Here is a 23,080-nt window from a genome sequence, read left to right on the forward strand (position 1 = left end):
TGGTGTATATTTAAACACGGCAAAAGTCAGAGACCACCCTTCATTTAATCCGCAGTCAAATGAGCAATTTAGTACAAACTTAATTTCCAGTGTCAGAAAAAACACAAAAAACATGTTTAACACAAAATTACACAGAAGAATCAACAACTACATGTAAGAACATTTCAGTTCCACCTCTTGTCTTTATTGTAGCTCACAGCTGTAGCTCAGCCTTTTCAGGAGACTTTGTTCAGTTTTTCAGAGCTGGTTGCATTTTCTGCTTCTCATGATCAAAGTGACCTCAAACATGTCCAATTATGAAGGAGTCTGACCAGTCCATGGTTCTTAAGGTGAGGAACAGCAGCAGCGTCTTTGTTTGATTTGCAAACAAACAAAAAATATTCTTATTTTTGTCTATTTCCCCAGTGAGCCTTCTCATCCTTTCAGACCCATAGCGCTGAGTTGTCTTCTCACAGTGGAAGGAAACCCATCTTTCCTTATGTGAATGGATGATCTGGTATCTGATCTCAGAAATCTGTCCAGAAAAATGAGTCACTTGTGCTTAAGGGTCATTTTGATAGGAAATGAAATGAAAAATGGTCTCTGACTTCTGCACAGTCCTCTAGTATCTGTCAGTTTCCCACTGTTTGTTTTGTACCCAAACAGGACAGATGTGGGAAGGAAAAATGGGGCCGTTACACACAATCGGTTCTGCCATTCCATGCAAGAAGTAGCTGCATGATCAAACATACCTGCTTTTGCTTCTGTTTGGCTTTTAAAAATGAAAGAACACAAATCAGAAACAATTTATAGAAGAATTTAGTTTATATGCAGAATTCCTGAGAGAGTTTCAGACCCATTCCTGCAAGGTTAAACATATTTAGTCTAAGCTACAACTGGCCATCATGCGCCACTTGAAAATGAGGGAAAGAGAAAGAAACAAAAGGAAAGCAAAGGAAGAATAAACTCACTCAGCGAAACTTCAACCCCACAAATATTTACTCTTAGAGGAACAGCACTGGCAGACACACCATCCCTGCAAAGCAGCATGGAGTCCATGCCTCGTCATACTCACTCTCACCTGCAGAGGGCGGTGTGGGTCTCCAGCCTCCGGACACCATGTCACCCAGGCTGGAGGAGGAATTACCTCCACTTTTCCTGCACAAAGTAAAACAGTTTCTCAGCAGACTTTCAAAATGGTGTGAATGTGTTTCGTGTGTCCATCTGAAATCAAAACGGACCCTTTTCCACCTCGTTGGCCACATTAAACACGTTTTAACTTCCATCCAGACACAAAGACTTTTGTCGTCTTTAAAACATCTTCCAAGTTTTGATTACATCACCAGCAGAGAGCAAAATTAATATTAACCAATAAAATCATGTTTCCCCCTCTAATCTCATCTCAGAGACCGTCCCTAATCCACGTCACAGCCTATTTCTGAACACACTAATTACTCCACTTGTGTGTGTGGTGCTACGCTGCCAGCGTTTAGGCTGTGTAAGTGCTGGGGATTTGGAGACCCCTCTGATGTAAATGTGTAAATGAATGCAATGTGTGCAGAAACGCTGTAACGTCGGTTGCTTTAAACCCCCCGATCGGTTGAATCTGACGACTGAGCAGAAAACTGAAAGAGTATTAAAAGAGAACTCGGTACAGGGAACTTGGTACAGGACGTCTTGCAAGCATGTAATGAACGACTTACTATCGGCGTCATATAATATAATGTTAATTTTACATCTGAGGCCTAAACATCAGGACAGACCTACTTTTTGAGCATTAATACATGACGAGACCTGAAGACCTGCTGTGAAATTGGAGGGTCTGATTAAGTGAATGTTTCAGGCCTTACAGAGTGAAACACAGCAGCGCACAGACACCAGATTAATATTATAGTGTTTTTCCTCCTGACTCCTGCACTGTTTCAGCTGAACCCATTACACGCTAACTCCTCCAAAAATGCCCTGAAATGCCTACAGAACAGTTCTGAGGACACAGGATCATTAAGCTTTGATAGCGAACAACAAAAACCAGACACAAAACCCAGAAACATACACCCAGAAAACCAGACAACCAGGAGACACACAGAACAATAGAGTCCTGGGTGAAATGAGCTATTTATAGCTCTGTGTAAGTGAAGAACAGGTGCGCTATGATTCAGTGGCGGGGGGTGGGGTGGGGTTCGGGCAGGTGCAGCTGCAGTGGGTGTGAAACGTGTACAGTTAAAGGAAACTAACATGTGGAGCCTGAAAAGGTGTCATAAATAATGCCGTCAAAGTTAACGTGATAAATAATTAAAGCCGCTCGTTTTGTTTTAAATGCTGTTAATGCATTTTTCTTGTTTGACTCTTTGAACTATCCATAGTTCCACCCTGAGCTGTACACGTGCTGCGACTCCGCCACTGTAATCTCTCTTCCAAATACAGCCTGTAAGGTAAAGCTAAATTTTCCAGAATCTGCCGTGCCATTTTTTTTTTTATCACTAAAGTGCGTCCAGTCTAGCGGTGGACGATATGGCAAGATTACCGTATTACAATACGAACATTGAACATTTTCATCGTAGATATTACAATATTCTCACTCAGTGTGTTAGTAATGCCACATTTAAAAACTCATTCAATATTCACAAATTCACATACTGCTGTAAATCCAATTAAACAGGACTAATTCCACTCTTACTGTAACAAAACAGTCTTTAATTCCACTATAAGCTCATAAATATGAGTGTTTCAGGGCCTGTTAATGAAAATAAAAATAGTAGACTTTGAGAATCAAGTCACAATATTTGGAGAATAAAGTGGGCTCACTGTACTGTAGGCGGGCTCACTGTACTGTAGGGGGGGGCACTGTACTGTAGGGGGCCTCACTGTACTGTAGGGGGGAAGGAAGTAGGTGAAAGGGAGGGAGGGTGGAAAGGTGTGCGGGGGGTTAAAGATGTTTGTAAACATCTTTTTTTATTGTTTTATAAAACATACACCTCCCCCTTTGCTCTTCCCAGAGAGGTCCTTTGTTCTGTCGGCGCGGTGCACAGAGAATGGCCTCGTTGGGAATCTTCGCTGATAGCCAGGTCTCAGTGAGGCAGATTATGCAGCAGTCCTGTGTTTCTCGCTGGAGAGAGATTCGTGCCCTGAGTTCGCTGATTTTGTTGTCCAGGTACTGCACGTTTGCCAGTAGTATGCAGGGGAGTGGGGGGCGATTAGCACGCTGCCTCAGCCTGACCAGAACGCCGGCTCTCCTGACTCTTTTTCCTCGGCCGGTCGACCCAGAGGAATGGGGCCTCTTTGAGGTTCCCAAACAATGGATCTGCGTTCAGGAACTCAAAGTTGGGTTTTTGGTGAGCCACTTTGATGTCATAATTCAACTATTTTATTATCGTAATATTATGACCTCTAAATTTGACAATATTATTCCACAAATATGGCAAATATTACTTTGTTTTCAGAATATTAAGACTCTTTCCATGAAATATCATAACATGAATTTTAATCTCAAAATATTACGACTTTATTCTTGAAGTCTTCTATTTTTATTAACAGTGGCCCTAAAACGTTGTCATATATAAAAGTATAAATTTAGCAGGATAACGAAGTCTGAAGTCAGCTAATGGCCGAACTCACGGATGCACTAATATCTTTAAGGGGGTCTTTACATTTTTTACATTCTTGTTAAAACTCTGTTTTTTCTGGAATTCTGTGAAGCTGCTCGTGACATCTGTTGTAAAAAGCGCTACGAATAAATTTGATTTGATTTGATCGGTAATTCAGCGGACTAGACTAGACATTTCTTACAGGAGTCACTGTAAGGAAGCTGGCAGTAATGGAACATGCAGCTACTGCTGCTCTCACTGGACATCAGTGATAACACGGGAAACAGCTCACCCTGTTTTCATATTGTGCTCAGATCATGTTCACATGATAAAAACAACATTACTGAATTACTGAAAGTAACGTTCATTCTGTCCATTCACGCAGCAGGTTCATATAAAAACATCTATCATTTGGGTTAAATAATCAATTAATTACACAAAATAATGGAATTACTCACAATTGATTACTCCAGACAATGAAAACACTTCATCACAATTATTTTAATTGTTTCACAGTCATAAATATTAAAGTTAAAAAATGTACACACACACACGAATGAATGAATAAATAAATAAATAATATTCAAATAAAATAAGTTTAAAATGAGATTTTTTTGCATGGTGCCACTTTTGTCTGAATTTGATGAAATTGAACAAAAGGGCAAAAGGGGGTCCGGCCTTTTACTAGCAAGGTGTACCTAATAAAGTGGCTGGTGAGTGTATGTATGACCAGAATAGGGATTTTGTTTATTTATCATTTTTATAATAAACAAAGCAACTCCATTTGGTTTATATATATATATATATATATATATATATATATATATATATATATATATATATATATATATATATATATATTATATGGAGGTTTCCTTGAACTCAGAAGTGAAACTAAATCAATAAGATATCAGGATTAACCCCGGCGTCCACTGTACTGCCCTCAGGTTATTCAGCCTACTGAGAAATCCTGCATTGTAAAGAAACTACTAAAGAAAAGATACTAAATCTACATGATGAGGATCTGAGTGAAGGACAAAAGGAGCAGTACTGACCTGCACTAAAGGAGCTGCTTACCTCTGTTTCTGCTCCTGCTTGAGCCTCATGGCCTCCAGACGTAAAGGGCTTGGGATAAAGCTGATGTCGGCGCCCTCTTTCACCAGCCTCCCAATCCACCAGTCATTATTGTACTTCTACAGCAGAACAGCACCACTGCTTTAGACATGCCAGCACTACAGACAGATACTGATATCTCTGAATATCTGAAATAAGCATGCTGTTCATTTGTGGCCAATCGTGTGAAAGTTTCAGCAAAAGAAAGTAGTTTGAAAAAAAAAAAAAAAAGACACATTAAACAAACACTTCAACTCACGTCGGCCTGATAGAGGGCAGCGCATACTGCACCTCTAAACTGTTTTGTTTCATTTGTAAAGAATAAATGCAAAAGTTGATGAGCCTCCTTTGGTCAGCTGCACCTCCAATTCTAAACTTAAATTAACATTTAAAGGTTAAATGACTGATGAAATATCCTGTTTTACAAAGTTCAGTTTGATGTAATTCACACATCACAGTGTGAATTTACTGATACAGATAAAGTAACCATAGTAACAGTGACAGTCTTACCTCTTTAATGTGCAGAAAATCTTTGGCTTCAAAGTTTATGGCAGCACCTTGAACAGGACAGTCCTCATCAAGAGCCCCACAGTAATTTACATTCGTCCGCACCGCGAAAGCCACAGGCTTCGACTGCAAAGGACAGTTTCATTTAAAATGAACAACGTGGCCTTTTTAAAATGAATTACACCAAATTCTGCAATGATAAAGATCATTTAAACCCCACAGATCATCTTTAAAATCACGTCACAAAAGGTGGTAGACAGGCCACTTCAGACATCCCTGCTTTTTTAGATTATTATTAGTTTTTTACTCTGATTCTAACAGCAGTGCTTTAGTGTGAACAAGACCCCGAGATACTTAAACTCCTCCACTTGAGGCAAGAGCTCATCCCCGACCCAGAGAGGGCTCTCCACCCTTTCCTGCCTGAGAACCATGGCCTCGAATTTGGAGGTACTGAGCCTCATCCCGGCCGCTTCACACTCGGCTGCAAACTGATCCAGCGAAAGCTGAAGTTCACGGGCTGATGTCTCCAATAGGACCACATCATCTGCAATGATGAGGTCACCAAACCTCCATCCCCTGACTGCGCCTAGAAATTCTGTCCATAAAAATTAAGAATAGAATCAGTGACAAAGGGCAGCCCTGACGGAGTCCAACTCTCACTGGGAACGAGTCTGACTTACTGCCGGCCATGCGAAGCAAGCTCCTGCTTTGTTTGTACAGGGCCTGAATGGTTTGTAGCAAAGAGCCATGTACCCCGTACTCATGAAGAACCTCCCACAGAATATCCTGGGGAACACAGTCGAATGCCTTCTCCAGATCCACAAAGCACATGTGGCCTGGTTGGGCAAACTCACATGAACCCTCCAGAATCCTGGAGAGGGTGAAGAGTTGGTCCAGTGTTCCACGACCCGGGCAGAACCCGCACTGCTCCTCCTGAATCTGAGGTTCGACTATAAGCTGGACTCTCTTCTCCAGTACCCCTGCATAGACCTTACCAGGGAGGCTAAGGAGTGTGATTCCCCTGTAGTTGGAACACACCCTCCGGTCCCCCTTTTTAAAAAGAGGCACCACCACCCCAGTCTGCCAATCCAGTGGCACCGCCCCCGATGTCCACACAATGATGAAAAGGCGTGTCAGCCAAGACAGCCCCACAACATCCAGAGCCTTGAGGGACTCAGGACGGATCTCATCCACCCCTGCAGCCCTGCCGCCAAGGAGCTTTTTAACTACCTTAGCGACTTCGGCCTCAGTAATGGACAAGCCTATTCCCATGTCCCCAGACTCAGCCTCCTCACTGGAGAACGTGTCGGTGGGATTGAGAAGGTCCTCAAAGTATTCCTTCCACCGCCCAATGACGTCTTCAGTCGAAGTCAGCAGCACACTATCTCCACTATATACAGTGCTAGTGGCACACTGCTTTCCCCTTCTGAGTCGCCTGATGGTTTGCCAGAATCTTTTCTGAGCCGATTTAGTCACTTTCCAAGTCCTCACCAAACTCCTCCCACACCCGGGTTTTTGCCTTGGCGACGACTGAAGCCGCAGATTGCTTGGCCTGTCGATACCTGCCAGCTGCCTCTGGTGTCCCACAGGCCAACCAAGCCCGATAGGACTCCTTCTTCAGCTTGACGGCGTCTCTCACCTGGGGTGTCCACCACCGGGTTCGAGGATTACCGCCCCGACAGGCACCAACTACCTTACGGCCACAGCTACAGTCAGCCGCTTCAACAATGGAGGAGCGGAACATGGCCCGTTCTGCGTCAATGTCCCTCACCTCCCCCGATATCTGGTCAAGGTTCTGACAGAGGTGTGAGTTGAAGATCAATCTGACAGGTTCTTCTTCCAGATGTTCCCAGCAAACCCTCACTATACGTTTGGGTTTGCCTGGTCTGACCGGCATCTTCCCCGACCACCTGATCCAACTCACCACCAGGTGGTGATCAGTTGACAGCTCAGCTCCTCTCTTTACCAGAGTGTCCAAAACACATGGCCGCAAGTCCGATGACACGACTACAAAGTCAATCGTTGAACTGCGGCCTAGGGTGTCCTGGTGCCATGTGCACTTATGGACATCCTTGTGTTCAAACATGGTGTTCGTGATGGACAAACTGTGGTTTGCACAGAAGTCCAAAAACTTAACACCACTCGGGTTCAGATCAGAGAGGCCATTCCTCCCAATCACACCCCTCCAGATCTCACTGTCATTGCCCACGTGAGCGTTAAAGTCCCCCAGTAGGACAACAGAGTCTCCAGGAGGAGCACTTTCAACCGTCCTTCCCAAGGACCCTAAGAAGGCTGGGTACTCTGAACTGCTGTTTGGTGCATAAGCACAGACATCAGTCAGGACCCGTTCCCCAACCTGAAGGCTTAGGGAAGCAACCCTCTCGTCCACCGGAGAATATGAGAAAGCCCACACCTGCCCGCCGCCTCTCACCATGGGCAACTCCAGAAAAGAATAAAGTCCAGCCCCTCTCAAGGAGATTGGACCCAGAGCCCAAGCTGTGTGTTGAGGTGAGCCCGACTATATCTAGCCGGTATCTCTCAACCTTGCGCACCAACTCAGGCTCCTTCCCCACCAGTGAGGTAACGTTCCAAGTTCCAAAAGCCAGTTTCAGCAACCGAGGATCAGAACGCCAAGGCCCACGCCTTCGGACACTGCCCGATCCACAACGCACCGCACCCCTACTACTGCCCCTCCCATCGGTGGTGGGTTGATGGAAGGTGTATATGAGCCCTTTTAACAAAAAATAGCAGTTCATAGTGGTAAATGAGATTATGAGAGAGACAGACAGAGAGAGACAGACAGAGAGAGACCTTGGCTCTGTCAAGCTGTAGCTGAGCCTGGCGCTCGGCTTCACGCCGATACGCCTCGCGGTCCTCCTCTGCTGACAGGTCGGAATCCGAAGGTCTGCTTGTGTACGAATCGGCTGAACCCTGTCAGAAAAAAAGAGAAAGAAACAAAGACAAACAGCAGAGAAAGACTTCAAACAGCAGCTTCACAGCGCCAAAGAAACTTTAAACAGCCTCCAATGAGATTTGCCTCGCAGCTGTAAATCATCCTTAACTCTGCTGTTTTCAGGACATCAGAAGTGGATCAGTGTTCCGGTCTGGAGCTTAATACACTGAATACACACAGAATCTCAGTGCTGCACTTATTTAAAAGAAAGCAATCCTACAAAAGTGAAAATGTACAGATTTTACTAAATTTATCATTTTTAAGCACCTATATAGGCATATGTCACACATTAGTGATGTTTTATCGTTACTCTGATGAAATAAATCAGTATTAAACTGCACTCTGAATGAGTTTTAGTGCTCCAGCTAAGAATCAGTGCATCCACTGATAAAGGAAGACAGCGATAGAAAACAGAAATGCACAGTTTACTGCGGCCAGCGTTCTCATGCACAGTGTAACTAATCTAGGTTTAAAGGGGACCTATTACGGTTTTCCCGTTTTTCCCTTCCCTTTAGTGTTATTTGTCTTTAAGTGCATGTAAACGGTCTGCAAGCTCAACAGAGCAGGAGCAACTCTCTACACAGCTGCCACAGTGGAGCTTACAGCTGTTCAGGAGAGAAGGGTCAGTCTGCAGACTGTCAGACAGTGGCGGAATGTGCAGCGACAGAATTATAGCAGGAGCAACAACCAATCAGAACAGAGTGGGTGACTTGACCAATCAGAACATACTGGGCTCATGGAGGTGGGGCTTAAAGACACAGGAGCTCTAACAAAGCATTTCAGTCATAGGGCAAATAATAAAAATAAAATTATGACCAGTGAAAATGAAAAAGGCCCATTTAAACAAGCAGCACTCAGTTCCAGGGTATGGTTCTCCTTTAGCAGCTGTAGCCAGTCAGCAGCCTGTCCACGTTGTCCACACACACACACACACACACACACACACACACACACACACACACAAACAGCAGGCCATGTAGGAGGAGAACAGAGTGAAGGACACAGCACCTCCTCACTTTTACTCCCCGCGGGTTCAGCCCAGCACCACATGTAATATAAATGTGTGGGGGGTGAACAGAGAGAAGACCCTGAAAACGGGTTATTTTATATGTTCTTCACTGAAAATGAGCAAAGACCAGAAATCTGAGGCTGAAATAATAATAAACCACATAATTTTATCTTGTGGTAAACACTGACCTGAACACCACACAGGGGTTAGTCTGCAGTTATCAAACGCATTGCTATTTAGTATTTATTGTTTCTCACAAGTAGCTCTTTGAAAAAAGAAAGGTTCAAACTCTGAACAAATTTCTGCTCAAATTCTGTTCAAAGTATGTCGTATCAACTTTCAGCTGATACAACATTTATGTATTATGATAAGTAGAATAGAACATATTTTATATTTTTTTGATAAAGTTATTTTGTGGAAAGAAAACCTAATTTTTTCATGTTTTGTCACAGTTTCACATCAAAACAAAGCAAACAAGTAAAGTTTATTTATACGGCGCTTTTTTATAGCAGTTGTTGTCACAAAGCAGCTTCACAGAACAATCAGGATTACAGAAATAAAATCCAGGTCCGAGGTGTCAGCGTCGCCAGTGGCAACAGTGGCAAGGAAAAACTCCCTAAAACAGGAAGAATCTTGAGAGGAACCAAGGGAACCCGTCCTCCTCTGGTCGACACCGGACAGCGAACATTGTTAGTATGAAGTTTTATAGAACAAAGTGTGGAAGAAAGAGAAAGCAGTGGCTCATTTGATTAGCTTATGGTTATAAAAGAAAAAAGTATGGACTATAAATCATATTTTGAATGTAATTCATTACGTAAACTAATGATGTAATTCAGATTCCATGATAAAATGGAAAAAGATTAAACAGCAAAGCAAAACGACAATTTAAGAGTAAATGAGTTCAATGAGTTGAGATTCAGCAGCAACTCGCCAGATCAAGGTACGATACCCATAACCCCTCACTGAACCAGGGTTAATATGGTAAATAACACAGCCCCCCAAACCTCCAACCAGCAGACACAGTTATTTTACAGCTCCGCCTGTTCCTCTCCTACATAACTCACAGTGCGAAGAAGACGCCTGTGAGAGAGCAGCTCAGCTTTGGTTCCCTTTCTCTGAAACAGGGAAGCAGAGAGGGGGTGGAGAAGGAGCAAGAGAGAGCGAGCGAGAGAAGGAGGGAGAGAGAGAGAGGGAAGAAGAGGGAGAGAGAGAGAGAGGGAAGAAGAGGGAGAAAGAGAGAGAGAGAGAGACAGAGAGACAGAGAGAGAGAGAGAAGGAGAGAAAGAAAGTGGGAGGGAGAGGGAGAGAAAGTGGGAGAGAGGGGCAGAAAGTGGGAGAGAGGGGGAGAGAGTGGGAGAGAGAAAGAAAGTGGGAGAGGGAGAGGGAGAGAAAGTGGGAGAGAGGGGGAGAGAGTGGGAGAGAGAAAGAAAGTGGGAGAGAGGGAGAGAGAGTGGGAGAGAGGGGCAGAAAGTGGGAGAGAGTGGGAGAGAGGGGGAGAGAGTGGGAGAGAGGGGGAGAGAGTGTGTGTGAAGGAAGGAAACACCAAGGATGGAGGAAAACGAAAGAGGTACGAGGCAGCCGACGAGTGAAACCGCGGTGCCGGGTGTTTGAAGTGAGGAGGAGACGCTGTGGAACGTATGGAAGATTCTGATGTCCACGTTTATCAAAACAAAAGATGCTCATGTGAATCCCGGCCTCTGGCAGTCGTCACTGCCTTCCCCTGGTTTCTCTTACTGCTTCTGTCTGACAGAGCGGCCTTTTCCCCTTTCATCTTCATTCAGTACTTCATTCAGTACCTTATCATGTCACTGTTTTACTCTCTGGTGTCGATCAGAGGAACGCGGGTTCCCTTTGCGAGTCTTGGTTCCTCTTAAGCCTCCTTCGTATCATTCTGGGGAGTTTTTATTGCCGCTGTTCTGGGTTTCCTCACTGCAGTTTAGCAACAACATCTGTTGTGAAAAGTGCTTTATAGATAAATCTGGTCTTGACCCGACTACTGGAATCCCTGAGGGTCACTAGTAATTAGCATTATTTTTCGTGTTGTGACCATCAAAATTTTTGACATTACTGGCCGAATAAAGGCCATAAACTCTAATAGTCAAAACTACAGCACATTTCTGACTAAGAACGTGTGATTTAATTCACCTCTGTGTTAAAAATCCGCACAAACCGCCTCTGTTGTTCTGAACTGATCACCCGCACCCGCAGGAACACACTGATATTTTTAATACATTCTTTGAAATTTACAATGATATTAAAATGCGCATATTAAATCTGATATTTAAATACACATTTGTAAAAGTCTATTCCTGCCAGTCCTACATAACAATACTTGGTTCACCAGCCAAGAGTACAGATGGCAGAAACTCTTTCGGTATGTTTACTCACACTCATTAACCAACGTGTCGCATATAGATTTACTGTATTAGCTGCTTCTGCATACGCACACAGTACCGCACCACAGAAAGCACAGCGGGGGCTGTTAATTGGGCAGCAGCTACTGCAGGTCATCCATCATCTCCACTCAGATTCCTATGAGCGCCTGACTAGAGTAATATATCTGCACCGGATCTCTGACAGAGACTCGGGTCACACATAGGAAATATTTTACCACTAAACAGTGTCGTCTCTCGAGCGTCACGCGCGTCTGTAACAGTAAATATGAAGTATTTTTTGTGAGGTTATGTTTAACAAACAGAAATCACAAACAATAACTGCTCCAACATGGTTCGTCAACCTCAGCTCACAGCAAAAGAAAGAAAGATTAGATTGACTGTTTTTAATCACTTCCACAAAATAAGATAAGAGGTTCAGCGAGCTGCACCACCTCTAAAATATAGCCGGAGTGTCCATCTAAACCACCATCAATACTGTCCTTATACTGACCAAACTCTAATTACAGCGTTTTGGACATTAATGATCATTGTTTACCATCTTATTTTTTGGCCAAAATAAAACTTTCATAAAGAAAAAGCTTTTTACTGTTTACTGTATAAATAATATATATATATATATATATATATATATATATGATTATAAGTATATATATATATATATATATATATATATATATATAGACTTAGCACCACATGTAATCATTGCTAAAGAAACTCAAGTTACAATTACAAGGTCAGTCATTACACTGAATCTGCTATAAATATACAAAAAGTGTTTATTAATAAACATTACGCCGCTATATTAATGGATCAGTTTCCTTAAAAAGGATCCTGCTGAGCATCTCTGACATGATCAAGCCTGAAGCCCTTCCACCCAGCCGCTGACACCGTGGTGTGCAGATGCCATGCGGCGGCGGCGGCGGCGGCAGTGAGCCACTGGTGGCCGCTGTGGCTCCTTTCACACCCACGCCCTTCTCTGCACAGCCAAATATAGCACAAAACCATCAACCCCCTCCACCTTTTCCTTCCACACACACATCATCCACGTCTCCTCGTCTGATCTCAGCAGAGTTCCTCACAGGCAAACACACCACACATATATCCTAACATGACCGCACTCCCGAGGCCCCACGACACCACAGAACGCTACGGCACTACCAGCTGAGGCTGAAAAGCGACCATAATAGGGGACAAACAAGCACGAGAGCGGCAGTGTGACTGTCCCAGAGCTCCGACTTCAAACTATCAGAGTGATGATTAATGACACGCAGTGCTGAACATGAATTAATAATCAAGTAAATTCAGCAAAGCAGGTGTTTACAGTTCTTTCTGCTTCCTTATCAACTGATAAAAGGTAAAAATGAAGTAAACATGGTGAAAATACTCAAGCGACAGCCAAACTGGTGTTGAAATAAAGCAGAACAGAAAGAAGAAAAAGGGATTAGAACTGATGCAGAAACAGGAGATGCACAACGTTCCTATCAAAGAACTAATACACATCACATTATTACACATGACCTCCTTTATATGGGTGCTGATCCTTTCATACCTGCAGATTAACTGAACTACTAGGGTCATTTAGTGATATAGAGTTCGAATTTAAATAGTTATGCATGATTTTCTGTCTGAAACCTTTAAAATGACAACATATTGAAAAGCAGGGCCGCTTTAAAAACTTCATCAGCTCTGATTTCCACATATGGCAAAACCAACAACATCGGATTTTCATTCTGACATGCTTTTAAACAAATGAGCAAAAAAGATCTAGAGTGACCTTCATGGTGCAACACCAAGGTCATTTGCCTTTTCACAAATATTATAATGTGTTATTATTATAATAATGTTTATTTATAACTATATATATATAAACATAAGCTTATGGACAAAGGTTTGTACAAGTTATATATCGTATGAATATATAAAACAAATATCAATACGTTAAATATTCACACAGACAAAAAAAATCTTTTGTTAATTGTTTTTGACTCTATTATAAATATATTTGTACTGGCATCAGCAGCAACATGCATTAAAAACACTGGATCAGCCAACACTTCCCATATCAGTGCAACTGTAGTTGTCAATATTCATTTGACAGAACTTCAGTAATCTATTATTTTTAATTACTAACCAAGTCATAACATTAAAGATAATACGGAGACAGAGCAGTAATGATATGAACCACATTAGCTGACCGTTTGTATAATAATGATCGTTGTCAATTCATTGAGAAGATAAATGTTCATCTTTTTTTATTAGTAATAAATTCCCTTCCTGCTCATAACGGAGTGTAACTGAGTAGCCGTGATGGCCCGCGTTAGGAAGTATGGAAAGATGGGAGTTAAAGGAGCTGGAGTGTGAGAACGGCGTGGAGGTATATTATGTATCCTGTTGTGAGCTCTAGGTAGAGAAGCTCACTCTCTCCTATATTTGGCTCTGGAGATAAACCTCAGCCCTGATTCTGTCAGCTCTAAATAACAGCCTCAAACAAAGCCAGCGCAGCGCAGGGAGGAGGAGACAGAGAGAGAGAACCTGAGAGAGCAGCAGTGCAAATGCTTTGAGATGTTCTCGGCAAATTCCTGCTGAAAGCAAGTGTGTCTTAATATACGACTCCAGGAACTGGAGCTACCCAACAAACAAAACACGGAAACAGTCATTTCAACTCACTCCATCACAAATAGTGTCCTGAGATAAAAGCTATGTGGGTTCACGAGCACACGCAGCGCTCCGGAACACAGTCCAGGGTGGGAGAACGGAACAGCACAATACACCATGACAGAATTGAGGCAACGAACAATTCTGAAAAATGATAAATCAGAACATTTTCAGCCAGCAGGACACATTCAGCTCAATCTGACACACAAACACAAGCTGTATCCAGAAATGCATGCACTGCTTTGAGTTGCAACACACTTCATGCACCACATTTAAAAAATGCTATCTAGAACTTTGGGTACTATGGTTGTAATGATCAGTCAGGCTATGTTTGAAATAGCCTACACCGTGCTGCTCGTGTACTGACCGAGCACAAAAGTAGCAAGTAATATTCAGCATGTGACCATCCCCTGACCATGAATTTCCCCTGTACGCCAAAGATCCCCGGATGATGTAGTAGTCCAGTATACAGTAGGGGTGTAACAATATGCAAATTTTATGATACATAACGGCGTTTTTGCATCACAGTATATTACACTTTCGATACAGAACTAAAAAAGAAACGCTAACATTTTTGTAATTTCCCTTTAATAAAGGATCTATTACAGTGTAATATCTATAAACAAACCTATAAAGCTACTTCTCAATATGAAACTAAATGTAACTAAAGCCCAGCAGTGAGGAGCTGAACTTTCCCCTCCTCTGCTGTCCCTGCAGACAGGCAGGGTCGCCTACAGAGCGGCGCTAGTAGCTGTTAATGAAGTGATGCTCTTTTATTAGAGGGGCTCATTTCAGAGGAAGATCTCAACCCCTGCCCTGTAGCTCAGGAACAAGGGGCAGCACCCGAAAACAAGGGGTAGGGGTGAAAAGGAGGAATGGGACTGCACCCATAGTGTTATATCACCCACCCCTTCTCACTAGCCACAGAAAGCCTCTCTCTGCAGCAGTGAGACCAGAAAGGCGGCCTGCAGAGGCAGTGATTAGCCAGCAGAGAGAGCATCTCCTCTGGGTCTGATTTCTTTCTCACCACCTCACTGCAGTAACAACCCCAGAGAGAGAGAGAGAGAGAGAGTGACAGAGAGGGATCACTGATCCACAGATGAAACAAAAACAAGAGAGATGAATGTGGGCATGTAAGCTTTTTAAACAGGAGAAGAGGTGGAGAGACATGTGGGGAGAAATGAGGAGAGGGAGTGAGTGTAATGGAACATCTAGACCAGGAGCCTGGCTACAGTAACAGAGAAGAACACACAGTGCCAGACACAGGTGTGAATTAAACAGTCTATTGGGCACACTGGGAGAGTGCGCGCACACGCACACACACGCACACGCGCACACACACACGCACACGCACACGCGCACACACACACGCACACGCACACACACCAGAACAGATCTCACTGTGGCACGAGTATCAGTCATGGGACTCCACTAGGTCTTACTATCCAGGTCACACCACCCCACCCACACATACAGACTGAGGCTTTGAGCAGCAAAGGAAGTCATTCTGAGTGTTTTGCTGTGAATCTGAACGGAAACTTGGAAAATGTGCTTTACAGTGTTGGGTCGCAATGTCTACAATGTAAATCTAGGCATTTTATTACTATCCAAAACCACCAGTCATACATTTCTATGTAACGTTAGTCAGTATTTTGCCTTACAGCGCTCCGCATGCGTCTTTCACCATGAATGTAAAATTACATTTACTTTTAAACGCTCTGGACGTTGCGTTTTAAACGCTCTGGACGTTGCGTTTTAAACGCTCTGGACGTCGCGTTTTAAACGCTCTGGACGTCGCGTTTTAAACGCTCTGGACGTCGCGTTTAGTTACACGGAGAATCGTTTTTAATGGTTACATAATGTTACATAGTGTTAATTAGCTCCATATTCAAATAGTTTATAAATACATTTATGGCTTTGATTTAGCCTTTAAATACTGCAATATATAAAAATATCACAGGAAAATATTGTGACATTAAAACATCGTTCAGCCCTAATGCCCATATTAGACATGGACCTTAATTAGATCATACTGGACACACACACACACACACACACACACACTCTCACACACACACACACACACACACACACTCAGACACACCCAACCCCACACACGTTTATGGGCCGAGCGTATCAGAAGTGCTGGGGCTAAGTGATGCTTAATGATGTTATGGCTGTTTGTGAGCTGTCAGAGCCGCCGTTTCCCATCCATTATTCATGCAGCTGATTTCACAGCCGCTCTACACACTCGCTCTCCTGCACTCCTCCCCCAACCCCCTCATGACTCTCTACCTCTATACCACATTCTGCCGTACACTCCTGTCTGCAGCAAACGCTACATCACACTTTTACCACAGAGTGAAAACCGAGCCGCTGGTGAATGAATCCGATTAGTCCGCTGTAAGCTGGAGCGTGTTTATGAGCATGATCTGCTAATAATAAAAATGAGAATAAAAATCCATAAAAAACAGCAGGAAGAAACAGAAGCAGAAGTCAATCACTGTGGAGAAGATACTTGTATACTGTTTATGTTAAAGGATCATTTTATGATAAACTGCGCTTTCCTCATTTTTTAGCAGTGAGGGTTTAAGCTAGGTGTGTGAATCTCTTGGCACCTCACGATTCGATTCGATTATGATTCAGATGCGATGATAAAATGATTATTGGTGCATTTCTGTTTCTCGGTACTTTAAAGCAAAGTTTTTGTAATGATCTGTAATGAATTTACTTCCAGTATCTTTAATTAATAAGACAGGGAAGTGATGTGGTTAGCAGCACATTTGGTTTCCTGGAACGTTAAATCTGCAATGAGAGACTGTCAAACTCTAAAAAGTTGTGAAGATGAAGTCGCTTCTCTTTGGAGTTTCCCCGTTCCACCTTAAATGGTGCTGCATTTACGTTCAGGGCCTCAGTCAGAATTTAAGGTGGAACGGAAGAAGTCGAAAAAAAGCTGGAGAATAAGAAGCGACTTCAGCTGCGAGAAACAGCCGAACGTTGAGAGACATTTTCCAATAAGCCGCTCTGCTATTGAGGAAAATGTCCTGGTGGAAATTGGAGGAAGGCAGCTATAGATGAAGCCTAAAGCAGAGTAAAGTAAATCCGCGTTTTCGTTTATATTTTTAACCTGCACTAGGACAATAACGTTATCACTTACTGAGACACACTGGACATTAAATGTTGTGGCTCCCAACGTGGCCTGATTTTTGTTGAAAGGACAAAATGTCGTAACATTTGGGCTGCGACTCCTGACCGAACTTGGCTTTATGCGTTCGTCACAGACTGTCCAGGCACTGCACTTCCGCACTCCCAAGGTCCGGCTTTTACATTCCGTCAGCATTACGTTAGAAATTAAATATTTAGAAAATCAATTTTGGACATTTGTGAATCGATTCAGAAGTGTTCACAAGTCCCACTCAGTGCCCAGTCCATACAGTCTGTATGTGGAAATGAGGCTCCAAAAACTGCCTGCCTGAATTTTTATTTTGTGAAATAAAATGTGGTGTGAAATTGGAGCTGAAGGTCACAGTAGAAGCAGAGCTGTATATTATATATATATATATATATATATATATATATATATATATATATATATATATATATATATATATATATATATATATATATATACTGTATATATAAGATGATCCTTTATTTGTCCCACAACAGGGAATTCTCAGTGTTACAGCAGTAAAGGGACAGCAAGACACTCAAGAAACGAGAAGTAACAAGCAGAGAAATGAACAAACAAGTAATGAACTTTGTTAAGTACTTAACTTAATCTGTACTTTTTACAGATTGCTACTTGTTACTATACAGACAACATATATAATACTAAACATAAAAAATAAGATAAAAATACAAACTCTGTCCTTCACAGAAAATGAACAATATGAAGAATTATAAATAAATATAAAGCTATTTACACTGTGAGGATATTTTCCTGAAGTTCATGTGGAGTTTTGCGCATGAGCTACTGGTTTATGTTACACATGTGATGGTGAGGAGTTACAATATAAACCAGGGCTTCCCAACCTTTTGCAACCCAAGGCCCACATAACCCACCCCAAAACTTTCCACGGCCCCCCAGAATATTTTTTATTGCCGTTTAAAACCAAATACAGTGCAACCATCCACGTGATCTGTGAACTGACTGATAATCACACAACTAAAGAAAGTAAACATTTACAGCATGTGTCACTCACCTAAGGAGATGGCTGATGTTGTTCACCAGCTACCAAGGTTGAAGTGCAGAAAGTCTGGTCAACATTAAGCCTATTCCTGTATTTGGTCTTGAGTACCACCAACATAGAAAATCCAGTTTCGCAGAGATACGTTGTGGGAAACGGCATCAGGAATCTCACTGCCTTGTCTGAAAGATCAGGGTACTCTGACCTAACACGAAGCCAAACATTTACCAAGGACATTTGTGAAGAAATTCATTTTAAAGCACTGACACAAGAGAGCTCGATCAGGCTGTCCTGCTCAGACGCACTCAGACTTGCGATGGCTCCTTGGCATATGTCGACAAAGGGATTTTCTATCCAGCTGAAATGAACGTCTAGAGCTGGAAAGTAATCGCGTAGCTGCATTTTCACACTTTGCAGGTGCTCAACAATCGGTCTTGAAGCCGCATTTGGCAGAGAAGCATTTTCTCTTGTCAGGAAATCTGACAGACCGTCCAATGTTTGACTGTTCCACACGCTTGGTCCACATGTCCAGCTTCTTTATTGTAGCTTCGATTTTGTTTTGGACGTGAAGCGCGGTCACTGACTTGCCTCGAAGGCTAAGCTCGAGTCCGTTCAAGTGGGTAAAATGTCTGAGAGGTAACTGAATTTAGCAAGCCACTCAAAATCAGTGAAGCGGTCTGGAAGTTCAAAGTTTGAGTCCAATAAAAATTCTTACTTCATCCCTCAGTTCAAAAAGTCGAGCCAGCGCCTTGGCGCGAGAAAGCCACCTTACCTCAGTATGTAAAGAAGCTGAACGTGACCGCTGCCCAGTTCCTGTCCTCACTGCCTCATCCGGCACAATTTAAGGTCTCTTGCCATTCTCTTGGCAGCTAATGCTTCTCTGTGTAAACTGCAGTGGACAGAAGTCGCCAGCGGTGCTACAGCTTTCGCGCGCGCGATGGCTCCATACGTTGTCCCATCATTGCCCTTGCTCCTTCAGTGCCAACTCCCACACATTTGGACCACTCGATTCCGTTCGACACAATAAATGCATTGAAAACATCAAAAACAGCTTCCGCAGTTGTCTTGGTGGGTAGAGGCTTATAAAATAAGATGTCTTCAAATTTTCCAAGGTTATGCTCATTACCTCACAAACGCAAGAAGGCTGGGAAGATTCGCAATGTCAGTAGATTCATCCAGGTGTATTGCATGAAAGCGACTCTCGCACTCTTTATAAGCTGCTGGGTTACATCAGGTGCCACTTCATTTATTCGCCGTTCAACTGTGTTCTCAGAAAGTCATATGAGATTCAGTGGCTTGCAGGTTTTTCTCCCAACATCACGCTAACCATCCCTTTCTCAGCAGGTAAAATCAAACTCTCCCCAGTCCCATGTGGCTTTCCAGCCTTTGCGCAGGAGAGGAGCCAGCTGAGGTGGTTCGGGCATCTAGGATGCCTCCCTCGGGAGGTGTCACAGGCAAGTTCACCAGGGAGAAGACCCCGGGGAAGACCCAGGACACGCTGGCATGACTATATCGCCCAGCTGGCCTGGGAGCGCCTCGGAATCCCCCCGGAGAGCTAGTGGAAGTGGCTGGGGAAAGGGAGGTCTGGGCCTCATTGCTTAGGATGCTGCCCCCGCGACCCGAACCCCGGAGAAGCGGGAGATGATGGATGGATGGGTTCCAGAGCAAGCCAATTCAAGGGTCTTTTGCCTGCTTTGGCATTCTTTAAGTTTGTTCTCAAAAAATTCCACAGGTTTAAATGCATACTCGCTGTGTTTAGTCTCCAAATGCCGACGTAACTTGGTTGGCTTCAAAGCTTCATTTGCCAAGACATCCGAACACACAACGCAGAGTGGCAGCGGCTCGTTTTCTGTTCCTGTGCAGTTCTGTTCTAGTGCCAAGGTACTCACTGCTGCATTTTCTCCTTTTCAATTTATGCTTGCTTTTCTCGGTTCTCTCAGTAAGAGATACAGTGGCTGCTTCACTTGTAGATGGTCCAGCTTCAGGGTCTTTTGTTGTCAAAGACCCTGTTTTTAAGCATTTATCCATGATGTGTACACAAGACAAACCAATCATCGAACTCAAACAAAACATGTTTTGTTTCGCAAATAAACAAACTAAATATGCTGAATTATCTATTTATTGGAGAAGAAAAGAAAAAAGAAAGAAACAAAAAAAAGATTTTTGGCCTTTACAGTACGTCTGTGGCCCACTGGGGGGCCACGGCCCACAGGTTGAAAACCACTGATTAAACCATTATAAACAGAAAGCTCAGTATTTACACTACAGAGATCTTTAGCCCTGCACTGCACTGGACTGTTGATTACACTGCACAGGGGAAAAGGTGATAAGATCCCAGTATGTTCTGTAGGTGTGTGGGGTCCAGTGGGGATGGAGGGGGTTCTACTGGAGCAGTGCTGGTTGTTCAGTCTAACAGCAGCAGGAAGGAAGGACCTGCGATGGCCTCCTTCACACACTTGGGGTGAAGTAGCTGGTCACTGAAGGAGCGCTGCCCAGTGCTACCAGAGTCTCACGCATGGGGTGGGAGCTGTTCTCCAGCACGGACGCTAGTCTGGCTAACATCCTCCTCTCTCCCACCACCTGTCACTTTATACATATAAATGAACGATTCTCTGAAACAGCACCTGTCTTTGCTGCATTATGTACTGAATAATTACTGTGACAGCTAAAACGTAAAGTTTGATTGATCTCTAATGGTGTGTTTGTGCAGTCAGTGGTCTTTTTGGATGCACTGAAATTACTATTTTATTACAACAGTAATGATAAGCCACACGGCTGCAGTCATACAGAAACAAACAACAGCTAAACGCTGGAACATGAACTGCAACAACCGGCACTTCTTACTGGTGCAACACTAACAGGTTTCAAACTAAAACGAGCCTTTAACAGCACAATCTCTCTAAATTAAAATCCAGTTAATCCCCGCACTCCAGTTTAGATGAAGAAGTCGTCTGAACGGAAAGCAAACAGGAACAATAAGGATGAATATTATGTACACGTGGCACTCAAACAGCATCAGACAAGCTCTGCTAACGTTTCAGCTGACACTTATTTTAATGCCTTTAATACACATAAATAAAAACAAACACGGAATATAATAATATACAATGATATCGTAATGTCTCCACATCAAAATCCATTCTCATAAATATATGAGATCAATAAGGGCTATTCCGTAATAACGATGACCCTGCTTAACTGCAGAATGTGTATATTTACTGTTCTAAAAGCTCATCCTGGAGATATTTATTAATATAGATTAATAAACAGAGCAATCTTCAATCACAGCACAACCCCTCCACATATATCTGCTATAAGTCAACCTGCAAACATGAAAAAGAAAACAAAGCAAAAGACAGACGGAAAGTGAGACAGAGGGGTGTACTCACTCTAACTGTGCCGTAGTGCTTTTCCTCTGCAGTCCTCTATGCACTCATGATGTGACCATCAGCGATATTCATAAGAATGTTCTAATATAAATACGCTGCCCTGCTCTCGCTCTTCCTTCCTCCTCTTACCTCCATCGTCATTCCTCCGTCACTGATCCCAATCCCAGCCCCCTTATAGATCCTGCCTAACTCACCAGATCATTAACAGCCTCTCCTGAGACCCAGATGTGTGTGTGTGTCAGCGTGTGTGTAGTCATAGAACAGTGTGGTGTTCCTGCTGTCTAACTACATCTAATCATTCTAACAGTAAAAAAAACTAAATATAAAATGCGTAAATATAAAAATACGTTTTCTTTGGGGGCCGTTTTGCCACATAATGCCCTGCACCTGCTTCTCCACCATCAATGTGTTTTTTAAAAAGACATTTTAGGCCAAAATCGTCTCAGAATAGTCATAAAACAATCTGTCAGTCATCAGGCAGTGTTTTCAGAACCATTTCATGCAGTAATATTTTGTTTAATGTAGCCTTTCGACGCATTAAACAGTTCAGATGTCTGATTCCTTTCAGCACCACTGAACAGTCCTGAATTCTGAACTGCTTAGATTCTCTAGAATAGACCATCCATCCATCCATCCATCCATCCATCCATCCATCCATCCATCCTCTAAGCCGCTTCTCCGTCAGGGTCGTGGGGGGTGCTGGAGCCTATCCCAGCGGTCTTCGGGCGGAAGGCATAGACCATTTCACATCAAACCACTGTGACTTTGCACGTTAATGATATTTGGAAGAAATTTGGAGAAATGGGTGGGTTTCCCCTGTAAGTCAAGTGGCGCAAACAGAAACAAGAAATCTTTTCAAAAAGAGAAAATAATTTACTTTTAAAGGTCTTTGACTGCGACACTGTTACAGCACAAAGGTCAAAACCAAGCACAGTGAAGTTAAACAGCAGCAGCAGAACAAAACGACTGACATCACGAGGAGCCAATCCGTGGAAACAGCAGACAAATTAATGCAAATGCATCAACCTAAATAAATGTAACTGTCACTCCGTATTCAAGTTTGTTTTTAACAAGGCAGCAGCTGCAGAACTGTCTTACGCAGCTTTTACAGTCATAACTGGAAAATAACTGCAAACAGTTGATTCTGTACAGTCGCAAGCAAGCTTGTTTTGGTTTGCGCTGCAATAAATATATTGCAGTTATTTTGCTACACACTGCAACTTCAATATAGCCTAAATTATATCACACAAGCTTTATCCAGTCACAGTCTGACTGTTTATTCACGTCAACTGAACTGATTAAAAT

The 23,080-nt window shown here is 43.0% G+C and overlaps 1 protein-coding gene across 4 annotated transcripts in view; it reads right to left on the reverse strand.

Annotated features, from left to right (window-relative positions):
* cacnb3a (calcium channel, voltage-dependent, beta 3a) overlaps positions 1-23,080 on the reverse strand; it is a 44,853-nt gene that overhangs the window by 15,479 nt on the left and 6,294 nt on the right. For 2 of the 4 annotated variants that reach the window (XM_037541310.1, XM_037541311.1), the window contains exons 3-7: positions 7,995-8,114; positions 5,187-5,309; positions 4,641-4,756; positions 1,055-1,137; positions 732-751 (exon numbers count right to left, since the gene is read on the reverse strand). In XM_037541310.1, coding sequence (XP_037397207.1) covers positions 732-751; positions 1,055-1,137; positions 4,641-4,756; positions 5,187-5,309; positions 7,995-8,114 — 462 coding nt within the window. The remainder of the gene's footprint in view (positions 1-731; positions 752-1,054; positions 1,138-4,640; positions 4,757-5,186; positions 5,310-7,994; positions 8,115-23,080) is intronic. The other 2 variants (XM_017681739.2, XM_037541312.1) reach the window with 1 other exon arrangement.

The sequence above is a fragment of the Pygocentrus nattereri genome, chromosome 9, assembly GCF_015220715.1.
Source record: "Pygocentrus nattereri isolate fPygNat1 chromosome 9, fPygNat1.pri, whole genome shotgun sequence".
In the NCBI taxonomy this organism is placed as follows: Eukaryota; Metazoa; Chordata; class Actinopteri; order Characiformes; family Serrasalmidae; genus Pygocentrus; species Pygocentrus nattereri.